Here is a 13,506-nt window from a genome sequence, read left to right as displayed (position 1 = left end):
ATAATTATAGTTTATTTTATTTGGCACTTTTTGTTTCAAAGTTTCATACGAATGACTTATGTGAAGATTATTCTTGTACCAAAGGGTCCCCACTTGCCACGACAATTGGAAATGATAATTTATCCATGTAATTATCCCTCGTTTTGGTTGTAACCTGATAATTTATCAGAAATAATGTCAGAATTCCTACTTGGAATAATCAAACTTTTTCAGCTGCTTCCCCCTACCCCCCATACTAGATAAGATCAACTGGAAAATTCCATACAGGGATTTGTTGTTTGAAGTTATAAAGATGATCGTGAGTAAATGGAGCTATCGAACAGGGAGGTCATGACATAATTGAAGTAAGGAGGTGAGGAGAAAATTCCTGTAAATGTCCCAAAATGGCACTTGTTTGCATGTCCCAGAATCTGACTTCAGCCGAACCCCAAAATGCTGATCAAATGTCCGCTGAGTTTCATATAAAGCCGATTAAGTCTGAGATTAGTGACTAACTCAGAGAAGAATTGCCAGTGTAAACCTGAAGTTATTTGTTTTGTCTGTCTGCCAATAGTATACCAATATTGATTTCTCGAATGAAATTTTGTTTTTTAACATGTGTATATATATATATATATATAATCGATTTAGAAAATAATTTAATGGTGTCACATTAAATATGCTGACTCTTCAAAGTAGTTCAATTTGATGAAATGACTTGAATGCATTTTGTAAAAGTTGGTTATTAACGGCCGCCTTGTGTTCTCTTAGACATGTGATGCAGCTTTTGCCACCAAAGATCGCCTGCGTTCACACATGATACGCCACGAGGGAAAGGTGTCTTGCCACATCTGTGGCAAACTGCTGAGTGCAGCTTACATCTCCAACCACATCAAAATGCATAATCACAATCAAAATCACAACTGCAATGTTTGTAACAAAGGTATGGAATTTTGTTGGTAGAAATTCCTGGGTATATTTAAGGAAAACAAAACTAGATTCTGAAATTGGCAACAAAAATGGAAATAGTGGCAGAATTCAGACCATCGAGTAGAACCTGAGGAAACAGAAGACAGTTAACATTTGTGGGTCAGTGAAATGTTAACTGGTTTCTCTTTCACAGATACAGTGTGACTGGCTGAGTGCTTCCAGCATCTCTGTTTTAACCGTGAATAAATACGTTGCGAAAATATCTGACAGAAATCACTCCCTAGTTTGCGTTAAGTCGGTGTTCCTTGTTTGTGAAGTTGAGCAAAAATTCTGCACCTCTTGAGAGTGTTACCATAAAAGCTGTATTCTCTCCGTTAGTTCCAAAATGAGCTTAAATAAACTCTCGGATTGTAAGGGAAATCAGTGGGAAAGACTTTTCCCAACATATATTTTTCTAAAATCATTTATTTCAAATTGGCTTTAATTAGAATGCTCTGTGGTGGAAATCAGTTGCTATTTTTAACTGGAGAATGTTGTCAGCCATCATCATACTGGCCAAGTGCTTTAAAACTGCACTTAAAGTATAATTTAGAAAGACACAATTGTATAAAAATTCAAACTTGGTCCTCCCAACATTGCCACTTGTTGACATCAATAAATAGTTGCTACCCAATGCCAACTCGTTGACGTCGTTGGGTCAGGTCTTAGTAAAATTGGAAAACTGAGTAGTAGTTTTATGAACATGGTGTTGCGATATTTTCTTTTTATCTAATTACAGTGCAGCTCGAAATATCATGTATTAAAAAGAAAATCCTCCCTTTTTTAAAATTTCCCAGGCCATCCCCAGAAAATTCTATCCCTGCACTGATGTTGAGATGAAAATTCCAAGTTGGAATTGCAATACTGCTGCTCAGTTAACCCTATAAATTTTGCTGCTCTATTTGATGCCTTTTATCTTGAGAAGGGACACACTGATCCTGTCGGACTGAGCTTCAATTTGTCATTCCAACTGCATTCATCAAAAGGTGGGATTTGGAGAAATCCTCACCAGTGTCCTTTCCCATATTTTAAAAGATAAATGATAAAGAATGTTTCACAAAAGGAAAAGAATTTTCCTCAAAAACAATCTGCTTTTTGAATTGCTTGTGCAATAAATTCAATGAGCCTGAAGATCCCAACAAAAAAAATCCTCCCTTTCTCCCCTCCCCCCAATAAAGTTACCTCTTGTGTCCATGGAGTAGTGTTTGCCGCTTTTATTGTGGATTACTGTGTAGCATTCTGTCCAAGGTTACACAGATGAAAAATATGTGGCACTTTTCCCTGTTTGTTGCTGAAGTTGGATGTTATTAGGCCCTTTTAGATATCTCAAGTTAGGGAACAGATGGTAAAGATGTCAACCAAGGTTCCTGCTGTCATTTCCTGTCCAGTATCCTGTGGTGAGAATTGTGGATATATAAACATCAGATAAAGATTACTTTCTATTTCCATGGTCTGCCCTTATTTATATATCTCCACCAAAAAGAATGGGGAGATCAGTCGTGCCATTTGTCGAGCTATTCCTTCCTCACTCTAACTCTTTGATCAGTTCACATTAGTGTAAATGCTCATTTATTCTATTCCTAACGCTATATTGTGGTAGCTTCCTAAAACTAGTCTGTTTCTCCATGTCATCTCACTTCTAGTCTTGATTAAAAGGACACAATTCCCAATTATGTAACATGATATCAAAATTACTCGAAACTTCCCCATCTCATTTGATCAAGCAGGATGGCCATTATTCTCTTCAGCTCTTTTTCCTGCAACCAAATCTGGCAGTTGCCCACAATTTCTGCTTCACCATTGTAAAACTCAGTTTACGCTTCAAATAAATTACCTACTCATAGTGTTTTTTTAAAGTGCAGCTGTGAGGCTGCACTTTACTAAAGAAAATCTTAAGCACATTAAATCAATGCCATTGCCTGCTGCTATTGAATAAGAATTCTAAGACAATTTTGTAGTTCCAGTTAAAATACAACATTTCATTGATGTATCTTGATGTCTTGTGGTACAATGTGTTAATATGTATAACTTTCTGAACTTCTTTTGCAAAGAAGCTTTTAAATGCCCCTGAAGTTATGGATGTGAAGGTGTTTTTGCTTGGCTCTTTCATCAGCTGAAATCCATATCTTTATGTAGGTTTCACCACGGCTGCCTATCTTCGGGTCCATGCTCGAAATCACCACGGTGTCCATTACAAGTCTCAAAGATTTGTGTGCGAGCAGTGTGGCCTGCAGTGTCAGTCCCACAATCACCTGATTGGCCACAAGAAAAGTCACATGGGAGAGACTCCAACCTCCAGTGCTTCCTCTGTGGCAGCAATGACTTTAAAAGGCAAGCATCTCCATGAATGTCACCTGGAGAAAGCTCCACTCCTCCCAGGTCATTTTGTAAACAAAGTCAACCCTTTGGGATTCTTCATTGCTGGTGGTTGCAAGGGGAGGAGGGGCAAAGACATCTTGGGTCAACCTTCCATTAAAAAGATGAAACATGCCTTTTTTGTGCAATTAAATCAAACCGATTTCATTCACTTGGAACATTGTTTAAAGTTGTACTTTTATCTCATCATGGATAATTCTGTTGTCTCTCAATTGTTTGGCACGGATTATAAAATCTGTTTGCAAACTTTTTTTGGATCTCATTTTCCAACATTTCCTTTGAGAGTTGCCATAATTGTGAGACTAGCCCTCCATTTTAAAAAGGAAAGTGACGTTTGAATTTGGGCATTGCAAATTAATGGGGAATGAAGTGCCCAGTGTCTCAGATTTTATATTAACCCTTTACAGTCTTCATTTAAAGTAACATACAATTTGGTTGCAATAGATTGCTATTGCATGAAATCTTCACAACGTGTGGTTGACCACAGGAGCTCACAGTATTAGGTGCCAATTTCTTTTCCAACTCCTTGAGTTTAAAATAAATGAACTAGCATTGTACTCTGCCAAACTCAATCAATACCTGCTGATTTCTTCAAATTAATATTTTGGGATCTGGGTTTTGCTGTATGGGCCAGCATTTATTTCCCAAATTAGTTGTCCTTGAAAAGACCATAGTGGTGGGCCATGGTTTTAAACAACTGGAGACCTTCTGGTGGGGGGGGGGTTATTCCCACATTGCTGTTGAGTTGGGAATTCCAAGATTGAGTATTGAAGATCACTTGAATTGCCAAGGCATAGAAGACCATGGACCAAGTGCTAGTCAGTAGAATTGGTAGAAGTACACAGTATGAGTACATGGGCATCACACCGACTGAGTTATGGAGCTGTGTACCTTCAAACAAGTAAAACATCTTCCATCATGCTCCAGTCTTGTCTTGAAGATAAAAGAAAGTGAGTCACTTATATCAGGGCCCACAGCATCTGATCTGCTCTTGTACTCACAATGGTCCAGTTAAGTTGCTGGCCCAGAGTGTCCCCTTGACCTCTCACCTCCATTAATGATGTTGATGATAGATTTGGTCATAGCAATGCCATTTAATGTCAAGACTAGACAGTTAGTTTCTCATATAGATGATTATTGCTTGACAACTTAGCAGCATAAATGTTGTTTTCATCTTGTTACTACATGCCTGAATGCTGTCCAATCTGGATGGCTGTGGACTGGATTGCTCTTTCCTTAGTCATGGATGATTCCTCGGTGTTTCATTTCCATTCACAATAAACTTCCTCATTTTGATCTTCTGATGGAACGACACTGAACCAGTTGAATTTGCTTGGGCCTAGGACAATACCCTGTGGAACTCCTACCGCGATGTCTGGAGCAGGTCACGCTTCGTCTATAGGAAGTAAAAGGTAACCAATGTTTCAGGCCTGAGCCTTTTGTCAGGAATTAGGGAAAAACAGGTAGATGCCTGAATAAAGAGGTAGGGAGAGGGGGAAGAAGGAGAGGAGGACAGGGAAGGAACACCGGCTATCAGGTACGAGCTCAGGCCCGAAATGTTGGTTACCTTTTACTTCCTATGGATGCTGCACGATTCCCTCTTGCTCCTATCCCTTCTTCCTACTTCTTCAGTTTTTCCAGCACATTTGTGCATTATGCTCAACCCCTCAGCATCTGCAGATTTTCTTGTTTAACTCCAGCCTTTGGGATGTTTGCCCCGTGATGTCTATTGATTTCAGTTTGACAGTTTTCCTGGTTTGCACAATCATTTAAATCCTGCCTGGCTGTTGCGGGCAATTGTGCTGACCTCAGCTCCCTGCATCTCCTCTCTCAAATTTTTGAGAATTTTTTTTCTCTACGAGGTTGCCTCTCATACTTCCAAAAGCAAGAGATCATAGGCCAATTTTGTCTTTTCCTCGGTAGGTACATGCCCCATACCAGGAGCATGTCGTGCTCCCTGTGGCACAGTTGTATCTCTCTTCAGTAGGAGGACCAAACGAACACAGTATTCCAAGGCCCTGTGTCAAATGCAGAGAAACAAATCTGCTCTTGTACTCTTGCAGGATATTATACTGCTTGCTTTTCTAATTGCTTACATTTTTGTTCACCTAAAGTGGTTCATGGATAAGTTTACCCAGGTCTCTTTCAACTTCACCATTTATTCCACAGAAATAGATGACCCCACATTTTTAAAAACAGTTCATCCAATCTTTGTCCATTCCCTTAGCATGTCGCTTGCTGGAAGACTCTCGTGGCCCTCCCTAACTTTGTAGCATCAGCAAGCTTGAAGTATACTTGGAGGTGCTGCTGTATCCGGAGCAAAATTCCAACTGCTGGAGGCAACAGCAGGTCAGGCAGCATCTATGGAGGCAGAGAGATGGTTGGCATTGACTTGATACAGTCTTGATCTGAGACATTGACTCTCCCTGTGCCTCCTCGTATGCTACCTGACATGCTGACTTCCTCCAGCAATTCAATTTATTATTTTTTCTCCGAGACGCAGCTGTAGCATTCTAGTGCCTCCAAAAATATTTGGTTCTCTCATCCAAATCATTAATGTATCTGTCCAGCATGGATTCCTGTTTCACCCTACTCTTCAGTCTCCCAACCAGAAAATGATCCATTTATTCCTACTTTGGTAACCAGTTTATATCCGATATGCAGTAATTTTGCTTAATAACTTAGTGTGATATCTTAGTTAAGGTGTTCTTTTGGTCCAAAGTGCATCATCCAATGGTTCCTCACTTCAAAAAATGCTGACTGATTTGTCAGATGTAATTTACATTGTTGGCTTTGCCTGGTCTGGTTACTTCAAGTTTACTTCTCATCCGATTGTAAAAGTATAACCTGACTAAACACCGGTCCTCGGTGCAACGCACTGCAAACACACATACAAACATAATACATATATAGACATGCATAGTACTTTAACTATATTCAAATATTAAAATAAATATTGTTAAGTAAGCAGTGGAGTCATGGAGGGTTTGTATGAGCAGTTCATCAGTCGTTCAGTATTCTCACTGCTGGTGGGAAGAAGCTGTTTCTCAGCCTGGTGGTTCTGGCCCTGATACTCCTGTATATTCATCATTTTCCAAAAGAAGCACTTTCCTCGTGGTGCTTGTAACTGGTCCAGCACTCTCGGGTTCAGAAGAATGGAAGGTGGTCTCGTAGAAATATATAACATTTTAATAGAATCTTTATAGTTACCCATTTTCTTTTCTCCCTTCAAATAATGGACTTTACATTTGTTACCAGTGTAATCTGTGAGAACCATTTTAGATTCAATATTCAAGACGGCGATCACTATTTCTATAGCCACCACTAACAAAATCCTGTGATATAGATCAGAGTCGAAGGAATTTATTGACTTGCATTTGTATTAATTACACGTTAATTTCATTGTGCTTCCTTAATTCTAGCTCTCCCGTTACCCATTATTTCCTGCAAGTTTTCTGGGCACAAAGATGGACCAAAAAAAAAATTTGTTTAATTTTTCTTCGTGATTTTTTTTTTTCCCAATTTAATTTCCCTTGCATCATTTGATAAAGGTCCCACATAACTTTTGTGAAACATTTCCTTTTTGGATCCCACAGAAGCTTTTGCAGTCCAATTTTCTCACTCGACCACTCTCATTACTCCCCATTTCTTTATCAATGACTCAGAATTAAAATGTCCTCGCCCTCCAACTTGTTCTTCTTGGCAAAATTATCAGCCTTTTCCTTTGAAGTGCTGGGAAATTTCTCGGATGTAATAATGATATTTAAATGTTTTTTTTTAAATCCTCTGAACTTGGTTGAAATAAACTTCAGCAGGTGATCTTTGGTAAGTTTTGTGATTGAGGTCTTCCTTTTCAATTTTCATGAACGGTTACAGTTCTTTGGTTAAAATGCAATGGTCACCTGCTAAAATTCATTGTGGAAAATTTCTTAGAAATCCATTTCTGGGCTACTGGCTGAATTATTTTAGAAGCATTTGTCATGAGTGCATAGATCTGTACTGGGTAAGAGTAATTGGGTGCAGTTTAATGTCTGTCGTTGAAAAGCATTGTAGCTCCTCAATGACACACAAAGTACAGTCACTTGAGCGAATGCAGTCAAAATTGGGATGCAGGCAAATGATTCATATTTGCTGATGGATTGAAGTTGCATCATTTGTTTTTTTTTAATAAAGCTTGATTCTTAGGTGAATCAAACCATGACCGTGACAATTTATTAAATGATTTATATATAACCAAATTAACTTGCACCTGACTCACAAAATTTGGGAATTTTACTGTTTTTGCAGCTATTTTGTTTATCCTTGTATTTTAATATTATAACTAACTTGTCAAAATACAAAAGATATATACTCTTCTCTCCAGTGGCCAAATTCTTGCTAAAATTCAAAATACCCAGTAGCTCTGTACTTTACATTGTGTAAAGTACCACACAATGATAAATTTACCCCAGTTCCTCATTGTGGCCGAGTCTTCTTTCCTCTCATTATGAACGGAACAGGTTGTTTTGCATGGTTAAGGAATAGTAATTAACAGTTGGCTTTTATTTAATGAATGTTGACGGATCACTAGGAAAGGTCAGCAGTTGAAAAGTGTGGTGAAATTTTTTATCTTGTTTCACCTCGTTCTCGATGTTTGTTTACATGTTCACATCGGACTTGCACCTCAGAAATTGTTCAAATTTCAGCCTGAATGGTTTTGCTTTCTGGCCTTGGTGATAAGGGTTCCACATGCAATGAAAAGTGATGGTCCCATCTCTGGGTGTTCAACCCCATAGTGTAAAAGCCCTGGCAGTCTGTAACAAGATGCTATTCTTGTTCACTGGGTGCTCTTTGAACTCTTGATCCCAACAGATTTGGGAGGCTAGATCAGCTCATTTCAAGAGGAGGTAGATAAATTTTTGAAAGATGAAGGAATTGAGGGACTAGAGGGGATGTGTGCAGAAGAGATGACACCTGGGGCAGATCAACTGTGATCGTATTGAATTGGGGGAATAGGCTTGAAAGGCCAGATGATCACTCCTCTTGTTTCTTTGTGTTCTCTGACATTGGATGAGGGGCAAGAGTTCTTGTTGGGAAAGTGAAGTTTATCTGAAATGACGATCAACATTTTCGGTTGCTGCTCTTTGTCAACAAATCATCAACCTGTTGAGGGAGTTTGGGTCAGAGCTCAATATCGCAATGCCAGCTATTGTACTCTGTGTCAGGCCCGCATATGGCAAACGGCAGTTATTTAAATTGCTGAGGTAAACACTTCAAACTTGGCAATTTTACTGAAAACAAGCTAATTATTTTGTAAATGCTTGAAAAGGGTGACGTTAGAATATGCTCGTACTGCTTTCAATTCCCTTCATTCAATATCCATCTTCAAAGGCCTGTAGGAGTAAAAATGGAAACGCTGGTTAGAAAAATTTGAATTATACCTGCAGCTTTACAAATTTAATCCATATGTTGACTGATTTTTGACTGTAAAGTGTTAACTAATTTGGGTACATTATTGATTTTTAAACAAGGCTTTAAAAGTGATCTGGGAGTGAGAGCATTGTCCTGGTAGCTTTGTCTATGTTGTATACTAATGCCTATTTATTTTTCCCATACAAGCTTTTTAATATTTCAGTTAACTACTGAATTGCATGGAAGACTTTACTACAAGTTAAAGATTGCTGTATTTTGTGGTTGCCCAATTTTATTTCATTTGCATCTCCGAAAATGCTGTCCAGTAAATCTTTAAACTCTAGTTCTAAATTTCCATTTTCAATCCACTAACCCAAATTAGAGACCTTAGAAACGAAAACTTGACTCTGCTTTATTATTTTGTTAGTGTTATGACAAACTTTAATAGTTTCAATTGCCTGAGTTTGCTCTTTTAATTTAGATTTTCCTCCCATGGATGCCACTTTTTCCCTCGCATCCCCCTTCAGGGGAGGACTTCACTACAGCTACTGTCAATGCCACTCCACAATTGGCCAGCAGGAAGCGCAATTGAAATGGGGCGAGTTGGATTCTGCCTGCTTTCCTGCCACCTCACCCCACCTGACATGGAATGCCTTGGTACTGCGTGGCGCTTCATCTAGCAGCCCAGTTGAGAACTGACAAAACTTACCAAGCTGAGGCAAGTGAGTTGGAGCGACAGGCAGTCTTGGGACTCGAACCTGCGAGTTTTGTTTGCAAGGCTGTTGGGTTGCCTGTGGTCTTTCATGAAGGGGAGGGAGTGGACTTAGAAAGATTGGAGGGTTGTAACTGGCAGAGCTCCTGCTACATACTGCTTGACGATGGGGTGTATGTAATAACCTACCAAAAGTGTTGGTTCTCCCTGAAATTTTAGTTGGGTAGCTCCCTGTGCCCATTTAATTTTATTTGATTAATCCAACAGATTTTTTTTAGCCACTAAAATTTAGTGTAATGAAAGGTATAAATCTGCCTAATGTTTTTTTTTCAATTGTACCCAACTATTGAAATAAAATCTTCTTAACTAGTCAATCTCCTCTGAATTTATAGGTGAAGTAGTTAATGCAAGTGTAATTGGATCCATGGTACACAGCCGTAATTCAGTCGTCAATTTGAACTCATTCATTATATTTTTTTTGCAATGCCATTATAAATGTTCCTGCATGCCCGGCTGATGCAACTATAATTATGGTGTCACAACTGTTTTATAAATGTAGCCAAAGACATTTGTTATGGGAAGAATTCAATAAGTGTGTGTGTGTGTGTGTGTGTGTGTGTGTGTGTGTGTGTGTGTGTGCGCGCGCATGTTGCACATCATCATTCTGTAACACAGCAAACGAGCTGTGTACTTTTGCCTTTAGGTGGACTTGTAAGCCAAAAAAATGCAAAGTCCTATTTGTGCTTACAACTCCACTAAGGCATGGAGGAAATTTGCTTTGACTTTTCATGGACAGCGTCATAGGAGATCTGAGAGTGAATCTGAAAATAAGCTTGGCTGTTTACTTTTCATTGGAACTCCTTTGAAATGAACAGCTGCTTTCAATCTCATAGGGTGTTCAGACCTTTGGGTTTTATTAGAGATCCAGAATAATTTTCAGTATGGAGAATATAAGGCAAGAAGGGAAATAACTGGCGGAGGTGTTTTTCTTCTGTGCACACCCAATTAATTTGTTTATTTTTTCATTGCCACCTCAAGATGGCCAACTGAACTAGTTCCTGGGCTTTTTCTGTTTGTGAAATTTAGATGTGTGGGAAAAGAATGTCTCAGCTTTATGATTATATTGCCCTCATGAAGATCTATTTAGCCTTTGTTTTTCATCTCTCCTTTTCCCTATCACTTCTTGCTCTTCCGATCTCTCTTCCGTCCCCATAGAAAACAAAACGCATAACTTAGTTCAAGACTTTTGCTGGGTCTTTTGTGCTTTAAAATACATGACCCATGTTTTGTAAATAAATATTGTTCTCATTCCTTGTCGTATCTGAGCCAACTATTCTATAGGTCATGAATAGTAAAGTACAGTGATAAACCATGATTAATGTTTCAGTGATCGCTGCTGGAACTAGGCACATTGCACCAGCGATTATTTACTTGGATAAAAATGTGATACACCTTTCCCCTAATTGAAAATTTTCCTTCATCCAGACCTTATAAATACCCAAATCCTAAAGACAAATTCAAACTGCGATTATGTTTGTGAATAATCTTTTTCACAAAAATCTGGAACGCGCACAGAATATGCGGCAATCTTTGAATTTTAATTGGCTCATTAATATTTCCCCAAATCTTCAATACCAAATCAGTCAACTTAGCAATATTGTTCTAGATTTTGTTAACAGAAACCAACTTTTATAGATGGGAACGTCGAAACAAATGTTTTCTTTCACTTGATTGGGAGAGAGCAGGAAAACACCATCTTTAAATTGAAGCGGCATTTTTGTAGCGTTTAACTTTCTAAAGATGATTTATTTGCTAATGGACTTGATATTCTCTTCCACCCTCACCATCTTTTATTTTTCCAGACACTGCCGAGGTTTGCCACACTCCAGCTCCAGCGCAAAGTCCAGTGAATATAACAGTTAGACCTGTGGACAGTGTGCCTTTTCTGTCGCAGGTCTTGCCATCGTCTCCACCCTGGTGAAGTAATTTGGAAAGCAACTGCCTTCATGTCAATGGCTGAATTAGAACCTTATCAACTAGCCATTTTGCTGGTCCCCAAAAAGAATAAAAACGCAGGATCTTCGGTTAATTCTATCAAGAAGAAGAGAAAATCTGGTGTTTTTTTTCTCCAAGGAGGGAAAAAAGAATCAGTTTGTGTTTTTACTGACTATGTAAAATTGTGGTCTAATGTCCAGCCTCTGGAAATAATGATGAGTTAAAAGTAGGTTTTACATCTGTCTGCATCATTCCCGTATCTCCATCTGGTAACAGGTTGGCGCTTTGTGCTTCAGAAATGGACACTAGTGCAAAAAAAAAGTGAAAAATTCACAGAACATGTACACTGATGGAACAGTAATGTGAATTTACGTACACTTAGAAGACATTTGGATATGCCTAGCTGCACAGTGTCACCGCTGATCAGTGTTGCATTTAAGCTGTGCTGGTGAAATTGATTTCACTGGGGAAGGATAAAGATCAAGAGGGAAGAAGGGAAAATTCCTGGATGGACATTCTGGAATGTGCAGGTGTTTAAAAATGTTATATAGTACCTGCACTTATCTTAGAATCTGTATTCACATAAATTGTCATGAACTATACAAGTGAGTGTGAGGTTGCAACTTTTTTTTAAAAAAATGCTCTGAGTCGCATTGGTGTTACATTGCACTGGTGTATAAGTTCCCCTATATTAATGAGGGCTTGAAAATGGGCATCAAGTACAAGAAGGTGCTGGTTTTTACTGTAATGCTTCTTCTGTGGCTACAGTTTTTGATTTTGCTGAAAGAGACCCACATAGTGCATGCCATGCAAGGGCAATCCAGCTGGTCCCCCCCCCCCCCCCCCACTGCTGCAGCACAGACTTTCCTTTTCAATACCTTTTAAATGTTCTTTTGTTGTGATTGAAATCTGCCTCCAGTTCACTTTTCTCCTCACTGCCTTTTTAAAAGAAATTTAATTCAATTTTTTTTTCTAGTTCCTTTCTCCAGTCATCATACAATGTTCTCCACTTCACCATATCACTAGAAGGAACAGTTTTTCAGTCTTTACTGTTTAAATCTTTTTAAATACATCTTTCTCAGGCCACCCTTCTCTCCAGCATTTATGTGTTTTTGCTGCAATCACAGCATCTGCAGACTTTTGTGTTCCACACCTTTCTCTCTTCTCCATTCTATCTAGAGCACTAAAGTTTCTGGAATAATTGAATTGAATCTCTTCTGCAGCCTCTGAGGCTTTTGTGCCCTTCCTGAAGCATGATGTTCAAAAAGGCATGGAGAACTTCAGTTGTCAAACTTTGCCGTGACTTCCTTGCTTTTGATATTCTGCCTTTGTTCGTAAAGGCCAGGATTCCATCTGCTTTTGTAATTGTTTTCTCCACTCTGCCAATTTCAACAGTTTATGCACATATGCCCCCAGATCACTCTGTAAAATAGCTCTGCTGTTTTCATAATTGTGCCCTCTAGAATATGTTCTCGTATGTAAAATTGAACCACTTGGACTTTGTGGATTGGAGGTCTGAAAAGTCCAGCATTCCAGAGCTAGTAACTTTGGTTTCAGCCAGCAAATAGTTCTCAACAAATGCTGGTTCATAATGTTATACCAAATTCATCTACTGCAATGTCAACACATTGCCAGAGTCTCAAAGAGTTATGTCCCTTGAATCCAGGTCCTGAACTCAAATATCCTTTTTTTTATACGTTAACATTGTCCCAGTGTTGTTTCTCAAGAAATCATTAATAGTTGCAAGAAAGGTGAAAGTAACTGCCTCCTAATTCCTGAAACTGAGTTTGTGCACGGCACCCAGCACTTGTTTCATCAAACCTTGCAGAATGGCGTCTTTTTATTTTCAATGTTTATTGTCGACATTGAGCATTTTGCATGCTTTCATTCCATTGTGTAGCTCTCTTGCTTCACAATGACGCTTGCAGTGCACTCTAAAAAAGGAGGGGTAAAGAAGTAATTAAGTTTAAAATGTTTTGAGGTCCAGTGGAGCTTCAGTCACGCAAAAAAAAAGATTTATTTTGAAGAAGGGGTAAATCAGGCAGAGTTCCACTCCTAATCTGATTGTTGTCTCGCTGTTTCTG

General features: G+C 38.8%; 1 protein-coding gene across 8 annotated transcripts in view; it reads left to right on the top strand.

The window, feature by feature from the left end:
* LOC138749178 (vascular endothelial zinc finger 1-like) overlaps positions 1–12,027 on the top strand; it is a 64,523-nt gene extending 52,496 nt beyond the window's left edge. For 5 of the 8 annotated variants that reach the window (XM_069910201.1, XM_069910203.1, XM_069910204.1 and 2 more), the window contains 4 exons: positions 751–922; positions 3,085–3,279; positions 9,197–9,437; positions 11,290–11,378. In XM_069910201.1, the coding sequence (XP_069766302.1) occupies positions 751–922; positions 3,085–3,279; positions 9,197–9,414 (585 nt within the window). In that variant the 3' untranslated portion in view covers positions 9,415–9,437; positions 11,290–11,378. Of the gene's footprint in view, positions 1–750; positions 923–3,084; positions 3,280–9,196; positions 9,438–11,289 lie in introns of all 8 variants that reach the window. The other 3 variants (XM_069910200.1, XM_069910205.1, XM_069910207.1) reach the window with 3 other exon arrangements.
* Positions 12,028–13,506: the final 1,479 nt, after the last annotated feature.

This window comes from Narcine bancroftii, chromosome 14 (genome assembly GCF_036971445.1).
Source record: "Narcine bancroftii isolate sNarBan1 chromosome 14, sNarBan1.hap1, whole genome shotgun sequence".
NCBI lineage: Eukaryota > Metazoa > Chordata > Chondrichthyes > Torpediniformes > Narcinidae > Narcine > Narcine bancroftii.
The sequence above is the reverse complement of the archived record's forward strand: the minus strand, read 5'-3'. Positions and strand labels throughout refer to the sequence as shown.